Source organism: Pelophylax lessonae (genome assembly GCF_965119305.1).
Source record: "Pelophylax lessonae genome assembly, chromosome: 7".
In the NCBI taxonomy this organism is placed as follows: Eukaryota; Metazoa; Chordata; class Amphibia; order Anura; family Ranidae; genus Pelophylax; species Pelophylax lessonae.
Window position 1 is genome coordinate 167,673,539 of NC_138774.1, and position 25,384 is coordinate 167,698,922.

The window sequence follows — 25,384 nt, forward strand, 5'->3', positions numbered from 1 at the left end:
TGATTCTAATGACAGGTGGTATGTCAGGATTATACTGATTCTTACTTATAATGAATCTCTCAAGTTCACGTGATCTTGTCATAGCACAGTATAAAAGTGCAAAAGTCCCTTATTCACAGTGATATGCAAGGCAATTCTTTGAAAACGGAATGTCCTGGATTATTTTTTTCCAATTCTTTCTAAGGAATCTTTTTTTCTATCCTCACTAAGGAAACATTTTTTTCTTTCTAAGGAATCATTTTATTTTTACATTTTAAGGAAACATCTTTTCTTTCTAAGGAAACATTTTTTTTGAAGAGCAAATTAATTTTATATACTAGAAAATTGGATATTTTTCCTAAGGATGAATGAAGATCATATCTATTATTTTTGGAATTAAATATATGAATATTCTGTAAGCAGCTTAACACTAAATGAAAACTCCCACTTACATCACAACATGTTTTATAACGATACTGATAACTGCAATGTGAGAGTGTATTTCCAATTCTGTGCTTTTGTGAGAAGCATTTTAATAATACCAGGACTGATGATAAACTTTCTCATTCTGATAGCTGTCTTTTTGTGCATACATAGTAAGAAGAAGTGCATTAAGAACAGCATTGTAGCCTATGTTGTGGGCAGCACGGCTTTCAATATTGTGAACCTTCTTTCCTGGCCTCTAATGATTGACTGGAGGATTCACCACAAATGGCGCTTTAGTTCACCAACCTGTGAGCTAATGGTCTATGTAAAGCAGACAGCAAGTACTATTTCTTTTTATTATGTCTTCTGTATTTCCTTTTCCATCTACATAGCCATTGTGTTTGGATGTAAAATAAACGAGCGCAAATTGTTCACTATTTTCCAGCTTTTCTTTCCATGTTTTGTGCTGATGACTGAAGAGCTGATAGAACATCTCCTTGGCTGGAAGGACTCTCATTATGATCTTACATATGAAACATGCTTCACCATCATCAATGACCAAACCATGAAGATCAGAATGCTTTGTAAAATCCTGCTTGGTCTTCCGCTGACAGCATATTTTTACCTTCATATACTTCTCACGATTTTCAAGAGTGCCCAGATAATGCAGAGGAGTCAAGCGACCAACAAAAAACTGGCAAAAATGTTTTCATCTATCTGTTTGATAACGTTCATCGCACATTTACCTGGTGAGTTTTCTAGAAGCACGGAGTTGTTAACCTATGTTTTTTAACCATGTTAACCTGGCCATATTATGCCTCGTTTCCACTGAGCGGTACGGTACGCAATTTTGCCATTTCCATTGTCAAAAGATGTGAATGGTACCCTTATTCGGAACCGTACCATACCACTTTTTTGGGACTCTTTCATTGGGGTACCAAGCACATTAGTACATACCAACAGGGTGGAGCTACACTGTTGAGGTACTGTTGGCGGTGGAAACGCAAGTCTGATCAAGGTGTACCTTTCCAAACCGTACTGAACTGTACCGAACCGTACCACTCAGTGGAAACGAGGCATTAGTTACTACCTAAATGTATAACCTCTGTACAATCTCCTTTAGCCCTCGTTCACACCAGTGCGATTTGCCATGAGATTTGCCAGCAATGGAACTGTTCAAATTGCTATTACTCATGTCGTAACCACTTTGAAAAAGGTTCATTCACTCCTTTTTTCCAGTTTCATTGTGACTTGCATAGACTTCTGTTAAACAAAGTTGCAAGCCGCAATTAAATAGGAGGTGCAAATTGCAGTGATATGCAGCTTTGAAATTGCCACAAAGACTAATGCCTCGTACACACGCAACGATTATCGGCCGACCGATCATCCGACTTTTGTCCAGAGTGGTGTTTTGTTGGTTGGAATGTGCCTAGACTGCACACGAATTTTCTCGGCCAACAAAAATCTACTTCAGAAGTGATGTCATGTGCTGGTTTACTTTCCGTGTGTTTTTTCTTCTCTGAGCATGCCCAGTCTTGCTCATCAGATTTTTGTCTGCCGATGACTGACTTATCTGTACTGACTGACGAAAAATCGGCCGTTGTGTTGACGGCCAACAAAAATTTTATAGCCTGCACACCAGATTTTTTTCGGCCGAAAAGTCGGGAGTCGGTTGTCGGAAGCATCATACTAGCAAGCCGAAAATCGGCCGATCGGACGTTGGCCGAAAATTCACGGCCAATTATCAACGTGTGTGTACGGGGCTTAAAGCTGGATACCCACTATACAACTTTTGTTGTTAGATTTACCTTCAACTATGTAGTGCAGGGGCCTGCCTGATTGCATACAAATTGAAAGTGTTTAGGTTTGACCTCATATTATATGGTTTTGGTAAATCTAAAGGAAAACATCTAAAGACGATTGTATAGTGTGTATGGCCCATTAGAATGTGTCAGGGCCTCCCTTTACATTCCATTTCATTTATATTTAGGCAAGCCCTCCAACTAAACAGCTGTTGTCAAATCTACAGCCTGGTTCACACCTATGCATTTTTTAGTGCATTTTCAGTTTTGCAGAAACACACTACTGTCCATTTAACATGGTTTCCTATGGGTCATGTTCCCATCTACTCGTTTTATGGAAAGAGCCAGGGATTTTTTTCTGGTTTTTGGTTCCATGCACTTCAATAGATCAAAAAACGTGTATTGAAAAATGCAAAATGCACCTGGGATATGCAAACTGCATAGGTGTGAACCAGGCCTAAAAGAGATTGCACAATCGGTTTTTAAAAGAGATGTATGGAATTCAGTTTTTTTTTCCCCATTAATACTTACCTAGGTGGATGCTGCATCTGTCCCCCAGTGCCTCTACACTGAGAACAGAGTGATAGAACACCGCCGGTTGCTCAGTTCTGACAGCTCCCTGAGCTCTCTGCTCTGCCCCCTCCTCACTCATTGGAGCGCTGGACTGTGAAGGGGCGGGGAGCAGCCTTCTCAGCGGCTCGTTGAGAGACTGAGTCGAGTGTCGGTCGTGACCAAGGAGTCGGAATCCGCCAGGTGCCTGGACTGATTTCTGTGACGTCAGCAGAGAGCGACTTCAGCCCACTCTGCTGAAAACGGGTCACAGGAGTGCAGAACAAACTGCATCCTGTGATCCATAGAAGATGTTCAGCCAAACGGCTGTACATCTCCTTTGATATGCAGCTTTTTTTTACTAATTGAAATGGATACTCCAATTCTAGCAAGAGGATGCTACTGCACTGTACAGGGAACCTGAAAGAAGACCCACTGACATTACCTTGTCCAGGTGAGCCCACTAGAAGCCTTGGAGAAACAAAAAAATGTAAGACTTTTTTTTTTTTTTTAATGGTTTCTCCTGAAGTTATTTACAATTTCCATAATGCAGCCTTTCTAAAGCAAGGGGTGGGGGAAGCCATATAACTGGATCTTGCATTTTCAGTGCAATGTTTGCTTTTAACCTTTCCCTATTCTACATAAAACAAAACAAGAGGGGTGAGGTCACCATACACATTATCATTGTTCAAACAATTTTATGTACAATGAGCACCTACATAGGTGTGCGCAGCCTATTGCATTAGGGTGTGCACCCCAAAGTTTAAATACACATGCATGTGTTTGCCTACATGTATATGGCCCCGGTACATTACTCTCCCTGCTGGCAAAGTGAAATAGAAGTGTGTGGCACTTCTCTTATGGCACAGCAGGTCCAAGGGAGATCTTTCCCATCTCCTCACTGGCAAACAGAGCGATAATGCTAATGTGCCCTAGGTGATTAGGGTGTGCTCAGGCACACCCGGCACACCTATGAGCACCTACCTCATTTAACCAATCAATTTGTATCCAATCAGATAGAAACTTGCACTATAATTTTTAGTAGATCTAAAGGAGATTGTACAGATTGTGGTCGTTTGGCTCAAAACACACCACTTTTTATTGTTTTGTGGAGGTAAACAGTTTATTCAGCAATACTAAGGCTGGCTATACACTATACAATTTTCTTAATCAATTTTCCTTTAGATTTACCAAAACCATATAATATGAGGTCAAACCTAAACACTTTCAATTTGTATGGAACCAGGCTGGCCCTTGCACTTCACAGTTTAAGGTAAATCTAAAGGAAATTGAACAAGAAAATTGTATAGTGTATGGCCAGCCTAAGAAAATTGGATTTTTGTAAGATCTTACCGTAAAATCCTTTTCTCTTAGCTCATTGACAGATGTAGTCCTCTTTGATTCACATCAATTGGGTTATGCTGCCTCCGCAGGAGTAGGACTAGGCAGAAAGAAAAAACGTTCTGGCTCCACCCTAGGGGCAGTCCCCGAGGGTATATCCTCTTCCTGTCTGCTACAGAGAATCAGTTCTGTTACGAAGCAGTGTCAGAGAATTTAACCCAACCCAACTCAATGATAGAGGGGCGGGTACTACGTCTGTCAATGAGCTAAGAGAAAAGGATTTTACGGTAAGATCTTACAAAAATCCAATTTTCTCTGTCGCTCATTGACAGACGTAGTCCTCTTTGATTCACATCAATTGGGACATCCAGAAGCAGTGCCACAAATGAGGGGTGGGATTGACAGAAATCAAAATCCAATCTAGAAGGCCCAACCGGAGCCAACCAGAAGTATCAAGGGACTCATCGAGCAAACAGATGAGACCTACCCAACAAACCCTCGAGGTAGACCAACAGTCTCCTCAAACAGCGGCCTGCAGGAACCTTGCGGCCAGAAGAGGCATCTGACGATGCCATCACATAAACCTTATACAATATTGTAAAGGTATGAACCGACGACCAAACAGTCGCCTTGAAAACCTGAACCACTGACGCCTGAAGGCGGAAGGTCCAGGAAACTCTAAGCGCCCGAGTAGAATGCGCCTTAACAGGGAACGGGGGATCCCGACCCTTAGATAGAATAAGCCTATACCAACGTCTGTCTGATCCATCTAAAGATGGTCGCGGCAGAAACAGGCAACCCCTTCTTAGGGCCATCCGTGATCACAAACAGTGAATCCGTCTTACAAAATGAATCCGTAGTATTCAAATATATCCTGATCCCCCGAACTACATCCAAGAAATGCAACGCAATTCTCGAAGATGATAGGGCTTAGGACATAGGAAAGACAATACAATGTCCTCATTCAAATGAAACTTTGAAACCACCTTAGGAAGGAAGGATGGATTCGGATGAAGAACAACCTTATCCCTATGAACCACCAGATCTGGGGAACAACAGGATAATGCAGCCAGTTCTGACACCCTGCGTGCAGAAGTAATGGCCACCAAGAAGGCCACCTTCTGGGATAAAGTAAGCAAGGGAATCTCCCTGATATTTTCAAAGGGAGGTGTCTGAAGAACCGACAGCACCAAATTAAGATCCCAGGATGGTAACGGCGCGCGCACTGGCGGAGCCAGGTGTCGCACCCCCTGGATGAAATTCCGCACCAAGGAATGAGTAGCCAAAACCTTCTGAAAGAAGATAGCTAATGCTGAAAACAGACCCTTGAACACTCAAGGCCAGCTTCTGCTCAACTCCCTGTTGCAGAAAAAGCCAATATTCGGGCTACCGAATAAAGACGTGGAGGGAACCCAAGGGATTCACACCACGCAATATAAGACTTCCATGTACGATGATACATCTTTCTGGAAGTCGCTTTCCTTGCTTTAACTAGAGTAGGAATAACTGAAGCTGACAATCCCTTGTCCTTCAGCACCTGGGTCTCAATAACCGGGCCGTTAACGCCAGCGATCGTAAAGCAGGATGAAAGATCGGTCCCTGCGACAGCAGATCCTCCGTAAGAGGAAGTCGCCAAGGAACGTCTGTGACCAGCCTGACCAGGTCGGCGTACCAGGCCGACTAGGCCAGTCCTGATCTACCAGGATAACTGGGATTCCCTCCACCTCTATCCTGCGAAGAAGCTTCGGCAGTAACTTGAGAGGAGGGAAGTAGCTGATACTGCCCCCACGGGGCGATCAGCATGTCTGCGGTGTCTGCTAGAAGATTGTGGGAACGAACCACAAACCTCCGCACTTTCCTGTTGAGCTGAGATGCCAACAGCTCCCATTCGGAGTGCCCCAACGGGGGCACAGTTGGTGGAATATCCCTGGATAAAGAGATCATACCCTTTGATCCAGAATCTGACGGCTGAGATAATCTGCCTGCCAATTCACCCCCGGAATGAATACCGCAGAGAGAGCTGGAACATTTGTTCCGCCCAACGAAGAATGCTGGCCACTTCTATGGCCGCCAGGACACTCCTGGTGCCCCTTTGATGATTGACATAAGCCACTGCTGTGGCATTGTCCGACTGGATCCGAACCGGGCAGCCCTGGAGCTGCTCGGTCCAGTGAATCAGACAAAGTCTGATCGCTCTCAGTTTCAATACATTTATCGGTAACCTGGACTCTTCCAGGGACCAAAGCCCCTGAGCCGAGAATTTCTCCTCACCCAGATAGACTGGCATCCGTGGTGATAAGCGCCTCTTTTAATTCACCAGCGCAATCGCGCCCCTCAGCGTACCTGCTTAGGACCCCCAGAGAGAGAGAGAGACCCCAAGGGCTCATCACTAGATGCAAAGAAGTTTCTTATTAAAACTGCTGTCAGCGTTGTCTTGTGCAGACTGGAAGTCTTGCACTAGATTTCCCGGGTGAAAGGAAGTGGCTCCGCCCCCTGTGTACGCCTTCCGGCGTTCCCAGCTGCTCCTCGAGGTTTGCTGGGCACATCAAACAAGGCCGCCCCCATGCAGGAGACAATAGGCTACGAAAAAATGGCGGCCTGCGTGACCTGCGGGCGGCTTGTGTAGACAATGCAGACATGCGGTCTACAACAAAATGGCGGCGGACTGCCGATCTAGCGTGGCTCCTCCAGTACAGCGGCCTGCATGCTTTGAAAACAGCCGATGGCGGCCTGTCGGCCTGCGGGAGTATGGCGAACTAAGGTAGGCTATACCTCCTATGTGTTTACTATAGCAAATCGAACACGGCTTCCCTGCTAGAGAACCCAAGACTTGCTGAAGTATCAGCTCCCAAACCAAGCCTGCTGGAGTGTCAGCTCCTAAACCAAGGTTGCTAGAGTGTCAGCTCCCAAACCGAGGTTTGTTTAAAGTGTTAGCTCCCAAACCAAGCCTGCTGGAGTGTCAGCTCCCAAACCAGATCACACTATCACAGGGGATATGTGAACATTTCATAGGCTACAAGGGGGAACTTTAATGTCAGAAAGGATCCGACCATACACAGAGGGGCCCGTATCCCAAAGACCCCACAGGGGGGAAGGGGGAACATTTACTCACCATACCGAACCGACAGGCACCCTCTCTTCACAATACCCTCTCCACCGAAGTGGGGGGTTGTTGACCAATATGGACGCCTTGACTCTCTGGTTCTTGGCGTCCAAGCGAGACGTTTAACTCGCAGGGTCAGTCCCCGTCCAATGGGACTATGTCGCGGCCGACCCAGCGCTGGAGCTCTGGTCTGCACGCGCTCGTAGGCTGAACCGGGGTGACCACTGGATCTCAACATCCAGCCCGTCGCCCGGTCCCGCATACTTACTTGAATGTGTCGCGGCCGACCAAGCGCGATGCAATGGTCTGCGCGCGCTCGTAGGCCAGCTGGGGTGACCACTGGATCTCAACATCCAGCCCGTCGCCCAGATCCGGCGTGATTTGCTTGAAGATCTCACAGGAAAACTGGAGACAAAAAAACTACCCAAAAGAAAAAATTTTGTAAAAAATCTTGCCAGGACCAGAGATCCCAGCAAGGAACTTAGGTCCTTACTCCTGACTAGACAGAAAAAAACTGATTCTCTGTAACAGACAGGAAGAGGATATACCCTCTGGGACTGCCCCTAGGGTGGAGCCAGAACGTTTTTTCTTTCTGCCTAGTCCTACTCCTGCGGAGGCAGCATAACCCAATTGATGTGAATCAAAGAGGACTACGTCTGTCAATGAGCGACAGAGAAAAGTACAATTGTATGTTTTTTAGCAATATTCTTGAATATAGATATTGGTGTAAAAGACTTAAATGGAATCTATTACAGCAGAAATATAGTAGATGACATCACCTACTTGTTTTTTAACTATGCATACTCAGGAGTTGTCATCCTGATCTTGGCTCAACTACGTAGTGGTTCAGTAACATGAAACCAATTAAAAAATGCAGAGCAGAAATGCAACATGCTTGTTTAGGTATTGAAGCCTCAGAATGACAGACCCAGAGATTGCACATTTAAAGTAGATGTACACCCCAACTGAATGACTGTCAGTGTGCTTAAGCACTGTGTTTCGTAAGCCATTGCCTTTTTTAAATAAAATACTTGTGTTCACCCTATTTAATACTTTGTTGCATAAAAATACTTCACAATCTCCAGCATCCTTTCAGCAGCCACGTTCTGTCTACATGCAAGCTTTCCAATGATGGTTGATTTGATAAAATTGGATGAGTTCAAAATCTGGTGCAGCTGTGCAAAGTAGTCAATCGGCTTCTAACTTCAATTGTTCAATTAAGCTTTGACGAAATACCTGGAAGCTGATTGGTTTCTATGCAGAGCTACACCAGATTTTGTACTCTCCAGTTTTATTAAATCAACCCCCCATGTTTCCATTTGTCATCTCTATCAGAAGCCTGTGTGACAGGGTGATAAGCAGAAGTGCAGTTGGGAAATAGGGACTGAATGTTGTCACACTACAAGAGGTATCTGGACAAGGCAGGATCACCAGGCATTTTCTAATGAAAAAAATCAAATTGGTATTGAAATGAAATTAGCGTATTAAGGATTATGACATTTTAGTGATTGGGCCTACATGTACTTTAAGGGCACGTTCACATTGGTTTGCAGCAAAATCTCATGAAAAACACATATGTGCTATTGTCACCTTTTTTACAGCGTCTTTGGTGCATTGTGTTAACTTTCCCACAATGCATGGTGCATTTTTGTTGTGTTTGTGCTGCATTTTAACTCCCCCCCCCCCCCCTCTTTTAAATTACAAAGACCTTCTCAAAGGTGCATTGCATTTTTGATGTGGTTTCCATTAATTTTAATTGGGAGGTGCGTTTTTTTTTTTTTTGTTTTTTTTTTGACCTGACATGCACAAAAAATGCAGCAAGCAGGAGGGGGTAAAGCTAAAGTCCAACACTTACAATTTGTATTTTACTATTCCTTGCCTCTTAACACTTGTGGAAAAGTTCAAACAAACAGTAATGCAGTAAAGCTGACCATACAGCTAATGCCTCGTACACACGCATCGATTATTGGCTGGGAATTTTCAGCCAACGTCCGATCGGCCGATTTTCGGCTTGTTAGTATGATGCTTTCGACAACCGACTCCGACTTTTCGGCCGAACAAAATCTGGTGTGCAGGCTATAAAATTTTTGTTGGCCGTCAACAGAACGGCCGATTTTCCGTCAGTCAGTACAGATTTCGGCAGACAAAAATCTGATGAGCAAGGCTGGGCATGCTCAGAGAAGAAAAAACACACGGAAAGTAAACTAGCACATGACATCACTTCTGAAGTTGGTTTTTGTTGGCCGAGAAAATTCGTGTAAAGTCTAGAGAACATTTCAACCAACACAACAACACTGGACAAAAGACGGCCGATCGGTCGGCCGATAATCGTTGCGTGTGTATGAGGAATTAAAGTCCAATTTTATAATCTCTGTACAATATAGAGTTACCAAAACGTGGAATTAGGACCTGCCTAGCCATACAGACCACTGCACTACATAGTTGTTTGGAGATCTACAAGTGCTAGTATAATCAGATTGTGATACCAGTTTTAGGAGCTCCTAAGTGGACTCAGAGGACTATCACCTGTTGCAAATTCCCACTATGTGCGATTACAGAAGTTTTACAGCATAGTAAAATGTCTGTCCCCGCAGGGACAGGAAACAATTGTTTCCTATATGTCTCATTCACGCTTCAATGCAGCCTAGCGCTGCATTTTATCGCATGCCCGAAAAGCACTGCATTGTCAGGCAGTGCAGTGCGCTGCCGGACATTGCACTGAATGCAGTCTACACTTTGTACACTTCAAATAAAGCTCATACAAAACTATAAAAAAGGAAGCAGTGAGATGAATCCCTAGCACAGCCAGCAACGTAGAGTGGACAATGTGCTGAATCACTCCTACCGCTCTGAGTTGCAGTTATGAGTTCGCCCTTAAAGTTTTGTGAAAATAATCGCTTAAAATGCCCAAAACAAAAAAGGGTACACCAAGCTAAGTAATAATATAAAGATGAGCATTATTCAAACCTAAAATTCCCTAGCAACATTATGTACCAGAAGACCAATAAATAAGAGTAATGAACCTCCATGCAATATACAAAAAGATTACACAGTCTATAGAAACCTCCTGTAAGCATGATAACTGAAAAGAGAATATCCATTTTGTGAACATTTGTAGCTAAATTTAATATTTTCTAACAAATCTAGAATCTGTGACCTATATAATTTCCAACATTTGGCAAATGTTTTTACAAATGTAATCACTTGACCTTTGGAAGATTTATCCCCGCGCCCGCCCCTCCCCCCTTCGTGACCAGGCAATTTTTTTGTGATCTGGCGCTGTGTTACTTGAACAATTGTGAAGTCGTGTGACACTGTAACCAAATAAAATTCATGTAATTTTTTTCCCACAGTTAGAGCTTTCTTTTGGTGGTATTTGATCACCACTGCATTTTTTATTTTTTGCGCTATAAAACAAAAAAAAAAACAATTTTGAAAACAAAAAAAAAAAAATGTTTTATTTTCTATTATAAAAAAAATCGAATTTCTTCATAAATGTTGGCCAATATGTATTCTGCTACATGTTTTTGGTAAAATAAAATTACAATAAGTGTATATTGATTGGTTTATGCAAACAATATAGTGTCTACAAACTATGAGATATATTTATGGATTTTTTTTTTTTTTTAAACTAGCAATGGCAGTGATCAGCAACTTCTAGCAGGATTTCAAAATTGCGAGGGGAAATCGGAAACTTGACTGACACTTTGCAGGAACCAGTGACACTAATACAGTAATCAGTGCTAAAAAAATATGCACTGTCACTGTACTAATGACACTGGCTGGGAAGGAGTGATCAGAGGGTTATTTGTGCACCTAGCCAGTGTTTATGCATACTGTATTTGCTGCTTTTACGAGGGAAAGTAATAGATTCTAGTTCTTGCTTTGCAGTAACACAGAATCCATCACCCCTCCCCCCTCCCCCCATCAGGACATGCGGTCTGCCTTTTTTACCTAGGCAAATCCCCTATGTTGTTTGCCGACAATCGACGGGTGCCGGGGGACACCGGGACATCGAATGCCCAGCACCCTGCAGGTGGAAGTGCAGGATCACATATATATATGTGTGTGTGATCCTGTGCACAGCCTCCGCCATGTAGCAGAAAAGGGGTAAAGGGTGGTCAGCAAGTGGTAAAGTAAGAGATATTTTAACACAAATAATCTCAACCGCCCCAAAAAAGTGAATTGCTATGAGTATCAGCACTAACCACAAGCCTTTTCTACAGGCACTTTAAACACTACAATTCAACTATTAATCACATCAAGATGTGTTTAATTAGAAAAGAGGAAATTTCAGTAAGGCTCCATTCACACTTCTGCGACTTGTCATGCAACTTTCGACATCAAAGTTGCATGGCGAGTCGTCCCCCATTTTTTCCATTGATAACCATTCATATATGCGCAACTTCAAAGTAGTTCATGGCATCCCAGTCTGAATCCCCGTACACACGCAACGATTAACGGCTGACCGATCGTCCGTCTTTTGTCCAGAGTTGTGTTTTGTTGGTTGGAATGTGCCTAGACTGCACACGAATTTTCTCGCCCAACAAAAATCTACTTTAGAAGTGATGTCATGTGTTGGTTAGCTTTCTTTGTGTTCATTTTTTCACTGAGCATGCCCAGACTTGCTCATTAGATTTTTCCCTGTCGAAATCTGTACTGACGAAAAACGGCCGTGTTTTGACGGCAGACAAAAATTTTATAGCCTGCACACCAGATTTTTTTTTTGGCCGAAAAGTCGGAGTCGGTTGTCGGAAGCATCATACTAACAAGCTGAAAATCGGCAGATCGGTCGTTGGACGAAAATTCCCTGCCAATTTTCGACGCGTGTGTACGAGGCATTAGTCCCTAGGGTTTAATATTGAGTTGGCCCACCCTTTGCAACTATCTTCTGGGAAGGCTGTCCACAAGGTTTAGAATGTGTGTCAATGGGAATGTTTGACCATTCTTCCAAAAGCACATTTGTGAAGTCGGGTACAAATTTTTTTCACTTTTATTCATTTTATTTTTATTCACCAGCCGCCACTGCCCAATAAGTTTGACAATATAATGTGTGTGTGTGTGTGTGTGTATATATATGTGTATATATATATATATATTTACACACACACACAATTCCTTCAAGAAAATCAGATTTGGAGTTTCTCTGCACTGTATATCTAAGCCTTTTCACGTTTCCTGATATTATGCAACATAGAACATTGTCACACAGTACAGCGTCATACTGATCTGTAGACAGAATACAACTTCAACATTAATAGAATACAGTAACATTTGGTTAATATAGTCCCCAAATGGGAATTCAGATGGTAAACCAATAATGTATAAAGTGATTTATTCTCCCATAGGTGTGCCCTACAGAATTACCTAACTCCCTAGCTCCTGAAAAGAACAATGTCGAGAGAGTAAACAAGGACACAACGCATAATCAGAAAACCATTTGTCTGTTTTGCTATATTTTTAGGGAAAGCACAACAGTGTTGTTATAAAATTGTACGTGGGCTTTATAAAATTGAACATGAAAATGTCAGCTGTTTTCCAATTGCTTGGTACGTCATAAATATGTTTAAAGTAAAACTCCAGACAAACATTTTAACTATATAATTGTGTTACTGCTAAAGGATTTGTAATTAAACTTGACAAGTCTTGTGATCCAGGCAACACTAAAGCCCCGTACACACGTACCGATTGTCGGCCGAACGATCGGCCGTCTTTTGTCCAGGGCTGTCCTGTTGGTTGAAAACTGCAAAAGACTGCACACGAATTTTGTCAGCCAACAACAGCCGACTGCAGAAGTGATGTCATGTGATGGTTAACTTTCCGTGTGTTTTTTCTTTTCTGAGCATGCCCAGTCTTGCTCATCTGCTGATTGTCGGCCGAATTCTGTACTGACTGGCGAACAATCGGCCGTTCTGGTGTTGGCCAACAAAAATTTTAATGCCTGCACGACAGATTCTGTTCGGCCGAAAATGCGCTGTCGGCAGCATCATACTAACAAGCCTACAATCGGCCGATCGGTCGGCGGCCGAATATTTGCGGCCGACAATCGCTACGTGTGTACGGGGCTTTAGGCCTCATACACACCGCAGCTGATAAACTCACATTTTATTAACAGCCCTTAAACTCCCCTCTATGTGTCCATGCACACATAGACATTTTTTGAAGTTTATCAGCAGGGGAGTTTTTGAGCTGTTGTCTAAAAACCCTAAAATCTGAGTCAAAAGCAGTTCTTCTGACCACAAAAAAATGCTGCAAAACACACATAAATGCGCTTTTATCAGCATTCAGCCCTTTTTTACATTGCAGAGCTGAATGTAAGTTGGTGTCATTTTACAAAAATGCTGAAGCTGAAAAACGCTCAAAAACATGCATAAACGCAAATAAAAAACGCTGTTAAAAGTGCGTTTTTAAATCAGCAGTTTCCTGGCAGAAATCCGACATCCAGAAATACTTTTTTGAATGTCCTGTGTGCATGGAGCCTAACAAGACAGCATAGCCAGGTCTGTGACCTCATTTTTCTCAACATTAAAACTTGGTCACCAAACTGCCCCAAACATTTGATTGAGCATTGGAAAAGAAGCAACCCACATATTATACCAGTTCTAAATGGCTCTTCGTGCTGCCTTCCCCCCTCTGAGTGGGAGAACTGATGTATAGAAGTGCAGATTTGGGTATTCAATTTACAAATTGAAAATTCGAATGACAGCTACAGCTCAGGCTTCTATTGTCCGGAGGGCATCTATTGATATCCTCCCATGATCGCGCTTCTTGTGCACCCCCTGTGCCACGTGAGAGGCGCACTCTGTGATCACTGAGTCCAATTGACTCAGCTGTCCACAGATCAGGGTAAAGGGCCAATCACAGCGGCTCTTTACCACATGATCAGCTGTGTCCAATGACAGCTGATCACCGTTGTAAACAGAAGCCAGTTATCAGCTTTTTTTCTCCTCACGCTGTCAGCATAAGGAGAAAGTAAGAAAGCTGATACCCAGCTTGTATTAAAGGGACATTGGCACTGATAATCAGGGCATTGATTATTAGTGTTCTAATTATTGATGCAGTACCCATCAGTGCAATTCACGTTTATTGAAGGGGATACTGTCACGGAACCATGAACCAGACGTACAACAACAGATAAGTGAAAATAAGAAAGCTTTATTGAAAAACAAGCTGTAAAGCAAAAGTCCAAACGGATGGCGAAACTGATGCAGAGTCTTGCGAAGCCAGGGGTCAGGAACCAACAGGGTAGTCAGACGAAGCCAGGATCAGGAACCAACAGGGTAGTCAGACGAAGCCAGGATCAGGAACCAGCAGGGTAGTCAGACGAAGCCAGGAACAGGAACCAGAAACAGCAGCAGTCTTAGAAGCATGTGAACACAGGAGGACCAAGCAGGGAACTGAAGCCACAGACCTCCTATATATATGAGCTAGGCATCCAGCTCCTCCCAGTGGAAAGGAGGAGCCGCAGGGTGGGAGGCTACAAGAAACCCAGAAACCAAGATGGCCGCCAGCACATGTCAAACGAAGGAGAAACAGCAGAAGGTAAGACCATGACAGTACCTCCCCCTCAAGGGCCCCTCCTCCGCGGAGCAAAGAACGGTTTCTGAGGGAAGCGTGCGTGGAAGGCTCGGAGCAAGGCAGGAGCATGGACATCTGCGGAGGGAACCCAGGAACGCTCCTCTGGACCATAACCCCGCCAATGAACCAAAAACTGCACCCGACCGCGGACCAGGCGTGAGTCCAGGATATTGCTCACCTCATACTCCTCACGATTGCCCACTCGGACCGGACGAGGCCGAGGAACCGAGGAAGTGAAACGATTACACACCAGTGGCTTCAACAGGGAGACATGAAACACGTTGGAGATCCGCATGCCAGGAGGAAGCGCAAGGGCATAGGCTACCGGGTTTACCCTGCGAAGCACTCGGAAGGGACCAACAAAGCGAGGCGCCAGCTTGGGAGTGGGCACTCGAAGGTTGAGGTTGCGGGTGGACAACCATACACGGTCTCCGGCCTGGTAGGAAGGAGCAGGTGCTCGTCTGCGATCAGCCTGGAGTCTCTGGCGCTGCGCAGAGACCTCAAGGGACCTCTGGATCTGTACCCAAGAAGCACGTAGGACGGAAAGGTGATCCTCCACAGCCGGAATATCCTGGGGAGAGAATACCTCCGGTAACACGGCAGGTTGGAACCCATAGTTGGCCATGAAGGGAGACGTCCCAGAGGAAGAGTTCACCGCCGTGTTCCTGGCAAACTCAGCCCAAGGCAGGAGGTCAACCCAATTGTCTTGGTGATCGGAGACATAGCAACGAAGGAATTGCTCCAAGGCCTGATTGGATCGCTCTGCGGCCCCATTGGACTGAGGGTGGTAGGCCGAGGAGAAGGAGAGATGAATCCCCAACTGGGAGCAAAAGGCGCGCCAGAACCTGGACACAAACTGACTTCCCCGATCCGACACAATCTCCTTGGGCAAACCGTGCAACCGGAAGACCTCCCTGGCAAAAATCGTGGCCAACTCCTGTGCAGAGGGTAACTTCTTGAGAGGAACACAGTGGCACATTTTGGAAAACCGATCCACAATCATGAGAATGACCGTATGACCTCGGGATGCAGGGAGGTCCACAATGAAATCCATCCCCAGGTGTGACCATGGGCGCTCCCCGGTGGCTAAGGGTTGCAGAAGGCCCAACGGAAGGTGCCGAGGAGACTTACTCTGGGCACAAACGGAGCATGCCGCTACATATGCGGCGATGTCGGAACGTAGGGAAGGCCACCAGAACAGACGTGAAACAGCCCAGGACAGCTGATTCTTTCCAGGATGCCCCGCGGTCTTGGAGTTATGGTAGGTTCGCAACAACCGAGTGCGCAACTCCTCAGGCACAAAACATCTGCCGTTGGGTCTCCCAGAGGGAGCACCAGATTGAGCCGCCAAAATCTGCTCACCCAGGGGAGAGGTCAGGCTGGTGCGAATGGTGGCCAGGATCTGATTCGGAGGTATGACCGAAGTCGGAATAGACTCCTCCCTGGACAGGTCGGAGTACTGCCGTGATAAGGCATCCGCCCTGATGTTCTTGGAACCGGGTAGGTAGGAGACCACGTAATTAAAACGTGACAAGAACAGAGCCCATCTGGCCTGACGTGGTGTCAATCTCTTGGCCTCAGAGAGGTAGGTCAGATTCTTGTGGTCCGTCAGAATGAGGACCGGAACCACCGAACCCTCGAGCAAGTGCCTCCATTCTTTAAGAGCCTGCACGATGGCCAATAACTCCCTGTCACCAATCTGGTAGTTGCACTCCGCGGAAGACAGTTTCCGGGAGTAAAACCCACAAGGAAGCAGAGGACCCTCTGGTGTTCTACGCTGAGACAGAAGGGCGCCTACTCCCGTCTCAGACGCGTCCACCTCGAGGACAAAGGGCAACCCAGGGTTGGGATGCGACAGAATCGGAGCTGACACAAAGGCGGACTTTAGAGCCTCAAAAGCTTGGATGGCCTCGGGCGGCCAGACCTGGGAATTACTGCCCTTCCTGGTCAGATCCGTGAGAGGCTTGGCTAGCACGGAAAAGTCCCTGATGAACTTCCGATAATAATTGGCGAAGCCCAAAAAGCGCTGCAGGGAGCGAAGACCACTGGGCTGGGGCCACTGTAAGACAGCCGAAACCTTCTCAGGATCCATGGAGAACCCCTCAGCGGAAATGATGTAACCTAAGAAGGTTACCTGGGATCGGTGAAATTCGCATTTCTCAAGCTTACCGAACAACTTGTTCTCTCGTAACCGTTGCAACACTCGTTTGACATCCAGAATGTGGGTCTCCATGGACTCAGAATATACCAAGATGTCATCCAAATAGACCACCACACACTGCTGCAACAGGTCACGGAAAACATCGTTGATGAATTCCTGAAAGACTGCGGGCGCATTGCACAGCCCAAAGGGCATAACCAAGGATTCATAATGACCGGTCCTGGTGTTAAACGCGGTCTTCCACTCATTGCCCGCCTTGATCCTTACGAGGTTATATGCTGCCCTCAGGTCGAGTTTGGTAAAGACCGTGGCCCCTTTAAGGCGATCGAACAGCTCGGAAATCAAGGGTATCGGGTAAGCGTTCTTGATCGTGATGCGATTGAGACCCCTGTAATCGATGCAAGGCCTCAACTCACCGCCCTTATTTTTCACAAAGAAAAATCCAGCCCCTGCCGGGGACGAGGATTTGCGAATGTGTCCGCGTGAAAGCGCCTCCTTCACGTACTCCTCCATGGCCTCATTCTCCGCTACCGACAGTGGATAGACTTTGCCACGAGGAGGAACGGCACCAGATTGTAACTCGATGGCACAATCGTATGGGCAGTGCGGAGGTAGGGCAACCGCGCGCACCTTATCGAATACATCCCGGTACTCCTCGTATTCAGGGGGCAACAGAGAGTCCGAGGAAGTACACAGCAACTTGACAGGCCCATGGATGCAACTAGCCCCACACTGCGGTGACCACGTGAGGATCTCGGCCGATCTCCAATCGAAAATCGGATTATGCTTCTGGAGCCAGGGGTACCCCAAGACCACCGAGTAGTGTGGAGACGAAATAACCTGGAAGCAGACCGACTCTCTGTGGACTGCACCAATGGCTAACCCCACTGGAAGGGTCTCATGAGTCACGTGTGGCGGCAGAAGGGGTCTGCCGTCTATCGCCTCAAGAGCCAGTGGAGAACCTCGAGCCTGCAGAGGAATGGAATTGGCGGCAGCGAACACACTATCAGTGAACAAACCACCAGCACCAGAGTCCACCAACGCCTGGGTCGTCACCTAGCCCCCGACCCAGGAGAGGACAACAGTGATCAGTGGTTTGTCAACACGGGAAACCGGGGACGAGGAGACTCCACCCAAGATCTGCCCCCGACAGGATCTCAGGTGCGAGCGTTTCCCGGACGGTTCGGACATGCCAACCGAAAATGCCCACCGAGACCACAGTACATGCATCGGCCCTCGCGTCTCCGGAGTACCCTCTCCCCCTCGGACAGGCGAGCAAACCCCAGCTGCATGGGTTCACCCCCAGACAAGTCATCCCCAGGAGGCGTGGGAGGAGAGGGAGGCACGGGTGGGACAACAAAGGTAGGCGCCAATCTGTTAGGAGGCCTCCGCAGACTCTCCTTAAAGGAAGGTCTCTCCCTGAGTCTGGTGTCAATCAAAATCAGGAAAGAAATAAGAGACTCGAGCTCCACTGGTAGGTCCTTAGCTGCAACCTCATCCTTCAAGGCATCCGAGAGACCATGAGAGAAAGCAGCGACCAGAGCCTCATTATTCCAGCCCACCTCTGCTGCCAGGGTACGAAACTCAATGGCGTATTCAGCTACGGATCGTGAACCCTGTCTGATGGACATAAGGAGCTTCGCAGCAGAGGCAGCACGAGCCGGCACATCGAATACCTTCCGAAGAGAAGCAACAAAACCGGAAAACTCGGCAACCACCGGATTGTTGTTCTCCCATAAAGGGCTGGCCCAGGCCAAGGCCTTGTCCGAGAGCAGCGAGATTAAGAAGCCCACCTTTGATCTCTCAGTAGGAAAGGCATGTGGCAGCAACTCGAAATAAATGCCCACCTGGTTAAGGAAACCTCGGCACTGAGTTGGCTCTCCCCCAAAGCGCTGTGGAAGGGGGGCAGAACCGGACATACCCCGAAACACCGCAGGCGCAACAACAGGTGTCGGGGTAGACTCTGGCGCAACAACCGGAGCGGCAGTAGGAGCGGGCCCAGGAGCGACAACCGACCCATCGGCAACGGGAGCGAAATGAGCCGTGCGTTCAAGCAGGGTTTGCAACGCCACGGCGAACTGACCCAACAGGTGATCCTGCTGATCAAGTCTGGCAACCAGCGTGGGTAGCGAGGATGGCCCTGTACCGTCAGAATTCATGGCTTGGTCCTAATGTCACGGAACCATGAACCAGACGTACAACAACAGATAAGTGAAAATAAGAAAGCTTTATTGAAAAACAAGCTGTAAAGCAAAAGTCCAAACGGATGGCGAAACTGATGCAGAGTCTTGCGAAGCCAGGGGTCAGGAACCAACAGGGTAGTCAGACGAAGCCAGGATCAGGAACCAGCAGGGTAGTCAGACGAAGCCAGGAACAGGAACCAGAAACAGCAGCAGTCTTAGAAGCATGTGAACACAGGAGGACCAAGCAGGGAACTGAAGCCACAGACCTCCTATATATATGAGCTAGGCATCCAGCTCCTCCCAGTGGAAAGGAGGAGCCGCAGGGTGGGAGGCTACAAGAAACCCAGAAACCAAGATGGCCGCCAGCACATGTCAAACGAAGGAGAAACAGCAGAAGGTAAGACCATGACAGATACATTTCATGCAGCATGCAGAGGTACAGGAACAAAAACAGCTAATGCGTTTCGCACTAATATCAGTGCTTAGTCATAGCTACAATGTGCATGATCAAACTCAAGACACATATAGATATAAAAACCAAAATGGTATACAGAACTACTCTGAGCTAGATCAGGTGCACTCCAAGTGAACAGACATCTGGGCTGCCAGAGCAATCAATGGTAATCAAAATTAGCATTTAAAGTAGGTTCATTGACACATCTCAAATTATTTTGTTATTTGCAAGCCCCATCTCTAGTTAATACTCATAAACATCTTATTATTATAAAATCATTACAGTGTATATATTCAAACCATCTCATAACATATGAGAAACACATTAGCAGATTCTTTCAAACAGTAAACAATATGTATACATTTAAGTGTTCACTAAAACAAATGTTCAAAATATAAAATGTGTGTCTACACAAAATATCTATCAGCACAACACTCTATCCATGTTATTTATAGAAAAGAAGAAGAAAAAGGGAAAAAAAAACCCTCTCACCTAACATTTCTTAGGTATTATCGCTAAACTATGAAGGCAGACCATTCCAAATCTAAATTTAAAGGCAAATATACCAAAGTGCTGGGGCATTCATAGAGCACACATATAGGACTATCACAGCAAGGGAAAGGAAGACACACACTGTGTAAAGCCCCGTACACACGTAGGTATTGTCGGCCGAACGATCGGCCGTCTTTTGTCCGGTGCTGTCCTGTCGGCTGAAAAGTGCTAAAGACTGCACACAAATTTTGTCGGCCAACAACAGCCGACTGCAGAAGTGATGTCATGTGATGGTTAACTTTCCGTGTGTTTTTTCTTCTCTGAGCATGCCCAATCTTGCTTATCTGCTGTTTGTCGGCCGAATTCTGTACTGACTGGCGAACGCCAGATTCTGTTCGGCCGAAAATTCGCTGTCGGTTGTCGGAAGCATCATACTAACAAGCCGACAATCAGCCGATCGGACGGCGACCGAATATTTACGGCCGACAATCGCTACGTGTGTACGGGCCTTAAGTGTCAGAATCATACCAATGTTAAAAAACTTGACATATTAAAGTTTAATAGCTTTGCACTAGACACGAAAATCCCCCCAGGTTCCACTAAAATAACATAATAATAAGTAAATACCAGTGCCCATCAGTGCTGCCTATCAGTGCCACCTATAAGTACCCATCAGTGCCTCCTCACCAGTGCCGTCGAATCAGATCCCATCAGTGGAGCCTCCTCAGTGCACATCAGTAAAGGAGAAAAATTACCTGTTTGCAATTTTTTTGCAACAAACTATGAAAAAAAAAAATATAATATATATATATATATAAATATGTGTGTGTGTGTATGTAAGTATGTAAGTATGTATGTATGTATGTGTATATATATATATATAAAAAAAATAATTTTCGGTCTTTTTTCGTTTGTTTAGTAAAAAAAATAAAAAGCAAAACAAAGCTCTATTTGTGTGGGGAAAAAATGATAAAATTTTGTTTGGGTACAGTGTTGCTTGACTGCGCAATTGTCATTCAAAGCTTAACCGCTTTACGACCGCCCGCCACAGTTACACTGCGGCAGGCAGCCGCTCCCAGGCAAATCGCCGTACATGTATGGTGCTTGCTCTCGGGAGGCTAGGGGGCAAGCGCGCTCCGCCGGCAGCGCGCTCCTACCCCCCGCTTGTCAGCGGGGAAGCCGATGCAGCGGGCAGGTGGCTCCAATTGCCGCCTAACACCCGCAATCATTCCCCACTGAGAGAGAAGAACGGTCAGCTGTTGTAAACACAACTGACCAATCTTCTCCCTGGAATATTCATAGAGCCCATGTGATCCTTCTATATAGGATCACATGTCTCAATGGCCATTTCACAAGCCACGCCCCCCCCCCCCCCCCAGTTAGAATCACTCCCCTAGGCTCACATTTAACCCCTTGATCACCCATAATGTTAACCCCTTCCCTGCCAGTGTCATTATTACAGTAACAGTGCATATTTTTAGCACTGATTACTGTAGTAGTGTCACTGGTTCCCCCAAGAGTGTCAAATGTCAGTCACGGGTCCGATCTGTCCCGCAAAAAAATTGCTGGTTGCCACCATTACTAGTAATAAAAACAAATAAAAAAACAATAAAAATGACATAAATCTCTCCCGTAGTTAGTAGACGCGTTAACTTTTGCGCAAACCAATCAAAATACGCTTACTGTGATTTTTTTTTTACCAAAAATATGTAGCAGAAAACAAATTGGCCTAAAATGTTAAAAAATTTTGATTTTTTTTTTTTTGAGAATGTCATATAGTAGAATGTGATAAATATAGTTTTTTTTTTTTTTTTTTCAAAATTGTCGTTCTTTTTTTGTTTATAGCGCAAAAAAAAAAATTGCACAGGTGATCAAATACCACCAAAAGAAAGCTCTATTTGTGGGAAAAAAAGGACGTCAATTTAATTTGGGTACAGCATCGCACGACCGCTCAATTGTCCGTTAAAAAAACACAGTGCCGAATCGTAAAATAGGGCCTGGTCAGGAAGGGGACAAATCCTTCCAGTCTTAAAGTGGTTAAAAGCGCTGAAAGCTAAAATCTGGCCTGGGCAGGAAGGGAGTAAAAGTGCCCAGTAGGCAAGTGGTTCATACATACTTGGATTCAATGGTTTTTTTTTATATCTGTCTAGAATTCAACCTTTATCCTATGGTCTATCCCTTGCTTAGCTTCCCACTATTTAATTAAAAGTTTTTCTAGAATTGCTATTTAAAGCAGCTCTGGCAAAAAGCTAAAAGTTGCATTTAAACCCTGATGACTGTGCATTGATCATGATGTTCTTGGCTGTGTTATGACATAGTTGTGATGACATCACTATGTCCTCTCTTGCCAGCATCTAGGTCGAGTAAATGCTGACCCTGGATAAAATCAAAACAAAAATGGCACTGGCTTTTTGGAGAACGAAGTCTCAGAACATTGCCTGTGATATAATTGGGATGTATTAAATACCTAGTGTTACATTTATGTATTACTTAGTATATTATTATTATTATACAGGCTTTATATAGCACCAACGGTTTGTGCAGCGCTTTACAATGTTAGGGCAAACACTACAGTTACAATACAATTAAATACAGAAAGAATCCCAAGAAGCTGCTCGTTAGCGCTTACAATCTAAAAGATACTAATATGAAAAAAAAAAAAAAACAACTGAGAGGCTAGACCAGGTTCTTGAAATGTTATTTCTTAAAAACTAGCTGGCACAACCTTGTTCTTAAAATGTTATTTCTTAAAAACTAGCTGGCACAACCTTGTTCTTAAAAAGTTATTTCTTAAAAACTAGCTGGCACAACCTTGTTCTTAAAATGTTATTTCTTAAAAACTAGCTGGCACAACCTTGTTCTTAAAAAGTTATTTCTTAAAAACTAGCTGGCACAACCTTGTTCTTAAAATGTTATTTCTTAAAAACTAGCTGGCACAACCTTGTTCTTAAAATGTTATTTCTTATAAACTAGCTGGCACAACCTTGTTCTTAAAAAGTTATTTCTTAAAAACTAGCTGCCACAACCTTGTTCTTAAAAAGTTATTTCTTAAAAACTAGCTGGCTAGACCTTGTTCTTAAAAAGTTATTTCTTAAAAACTAGCTGGCACAACCTTGTTCTTAAAATGTTATTTCTTAAAAACTAGCTGGCACAACCTTGTTCTTAAAATGTTATTTCTTAAAAACTAGCTGGCTAGACCCTGTTAAAAAGTTATTTCTTAAAAACTAGCTGGCTAGACCCTGTTAAAAAGTTATTTCTTAAAAACTAGCTGGCATAACCTTGTTCTTAAAATATTATTTCTTAAAAACTAGCTGGCACAACCTTGTTCTTAAAATGTTATTTCTTAAAAACTAGCTGCCGCAACCTTGTTCTTAAAAAGTTATTTCTTAAAAACTAGCTGGCTAGACCTTGTTCTTAAAATGTTATTTCTTAAAAACTAGCTGGCACAACCTTGTTCTTAAAATGTTATTTCTTAAAAACTAGCTGGCACAACCTTGTTCTTAAAATGTTATTTCTTAAAAACTAGCTGGCACAACCTTGTTCTTAAAATGTTATTTCTTAAAAACTAGCTGGCTAGACCCTGTTAAAAAGTTATTTCTTAAAAACTAGCTGGCACAACCTTGTTCTTAAAAAGTTATTTCTTAAAAACTGGCAAACAATTGGTGATAAAGGACACCTCACAATTTCCATTGGTATGAAAACGTTCTTGTGCTTTGTGTTTGAAAATTTCACTGTGAAGATGGTGAACCACACATGGATGCAATGTTCTAGAGATTTGGAGAATCCCCGTGAAGAAAATAAATGTGAAGGGGTTGCTTGACTAGGATCAATAGAGCAGATAAACAACCATTTTCTTAGGGAAAAAAACTTACTGAACTAAAGTCACTAAAATCTTTTTGTTTGTTGTCCTCTGTTTGCTTTTCCAGGAGGAACTTTGCCCTTAATTGCAGATAAGAACATTTGTTTGGAAACTGCAACAGAATTTTTGTTTGATTTGCCAATTTTCACCAATCCCATCATTCTCTTTTGTATGAACAAAGAGCTACGGATGCAGTTCAAGAAGCTGATGAGTGTGCGGGGCGATTCCCGGTCAAGCACACAAAGCAATGATTTGGTGGCCACAACTGAAGACAACCAGGATGTTACAAACAGTTCTAAGGAGTCAAAGTTGGAATCGATATAATCTAAGCTGTAAATTAAGCAAATGTAGTATGATGTAAATTGCTATATAAGCTACGATGATGTAGAAATAAAATATTTAAAACATATACTGTATAGTTTAGATCCTTTAGTATACACTACTTGTGTTCTTCTTCTTGTTAGTATACCTACACAGCAAAATGCAAGGACCAATATTAACATACATATCAAATATATTATGAAATGTGTTTCCTTTTCCCGGCAGTAAAAATATTGAAAATTTCACGAGCATTAAATCTATAGTCTCTGTACTTAATGAAAGTCTACAGATCACAGTCAATGTTAAAATATCTGTGACTTTCACCACACCACTTGTACACACAGTCCAAAAATCGTCTGAAAAATACCGCTTTGGAAGCGATGGTACGATAATGATTAGTACACAGCTTTTGATAGCTGATCACCACAGTTCATCTGATATTATCCAGAAATGTTCCTCGTATGATACAAGATCGTACAATTTTTGTTTAATCGGTACAATTGTCGTCCGAAAATACAATGCAAATATATTACAACACAATACGTCACTTCTGAAATTTTATTCTGTCCTACGAGAATTTTTGTAACTTTAGTAACCTATTCAGTTTCTACCCTCAACTAGCAACTTGGACGATCTGTTGTCTGATTTTCGGATTGTGTGTACAGAGCATTACTCTACATTGTCAATATGATCACAACCATTAACAATAATTATACTCATCTGTACCACAGATATTCTACTTTTTTTTTTGTCAAATTAAATAAAACACTAATAATAAAAAATAAAATAAAACGCACATTGATTATATAAATTTTTCTCACAATCACGTAAAGTAGTAGAACATTCAATGCTCTAGACACAGGGTTAAAAAGTTTTGTCATGTGACCCTGCATCCCTTCTTCCTGATAGTGGGGGGGCTGGGTTACATAAGAGCTGGGGGAGAAGAAGCAGGACACTGAGCTCCCCAGTGAAAGGCTGTACACGGAGGGGGTGTGTCAGGACAAGTCTGATCATTGAAGGAGAGCAGGCTGAGTTCCCAGCAAACAAAAGAGAAAACAGGCGCCTCTGAGTTAGGACTGCGATTTAATATGGCAAACAAGTAATAAAAACTTACATCAAGGTAAGTATAAGCAGAC

The 25,384-nt window shown here is 44.1% G+C and overlaps 1 protein-coding gene across 1 annotated transcript; it reads left to right on the forward strand.

Annotated features, from left to right (window-relative positions):
- Window positions 1-439: 439 nt before the first annotated feature.
- LOC309560987 (uncharacterized protein) lies at window positions 440-24,251 on the forward strand (the record flags this gene model as incomplete). The annotated part of the gene is made up of 2 exons (XM_082264690.1): window positions 440-1,154; window positions 23,995-24,251. 2 exons carry the CDS (start codon window positions 440-442, stop codon window positions 24,249-24,251), a joined length of 972 nt encoding a protein of 323 aa, XP_082120816.1.
- Window positions 24,252-25,384: the final 1,133 nt, after the last annotated feature.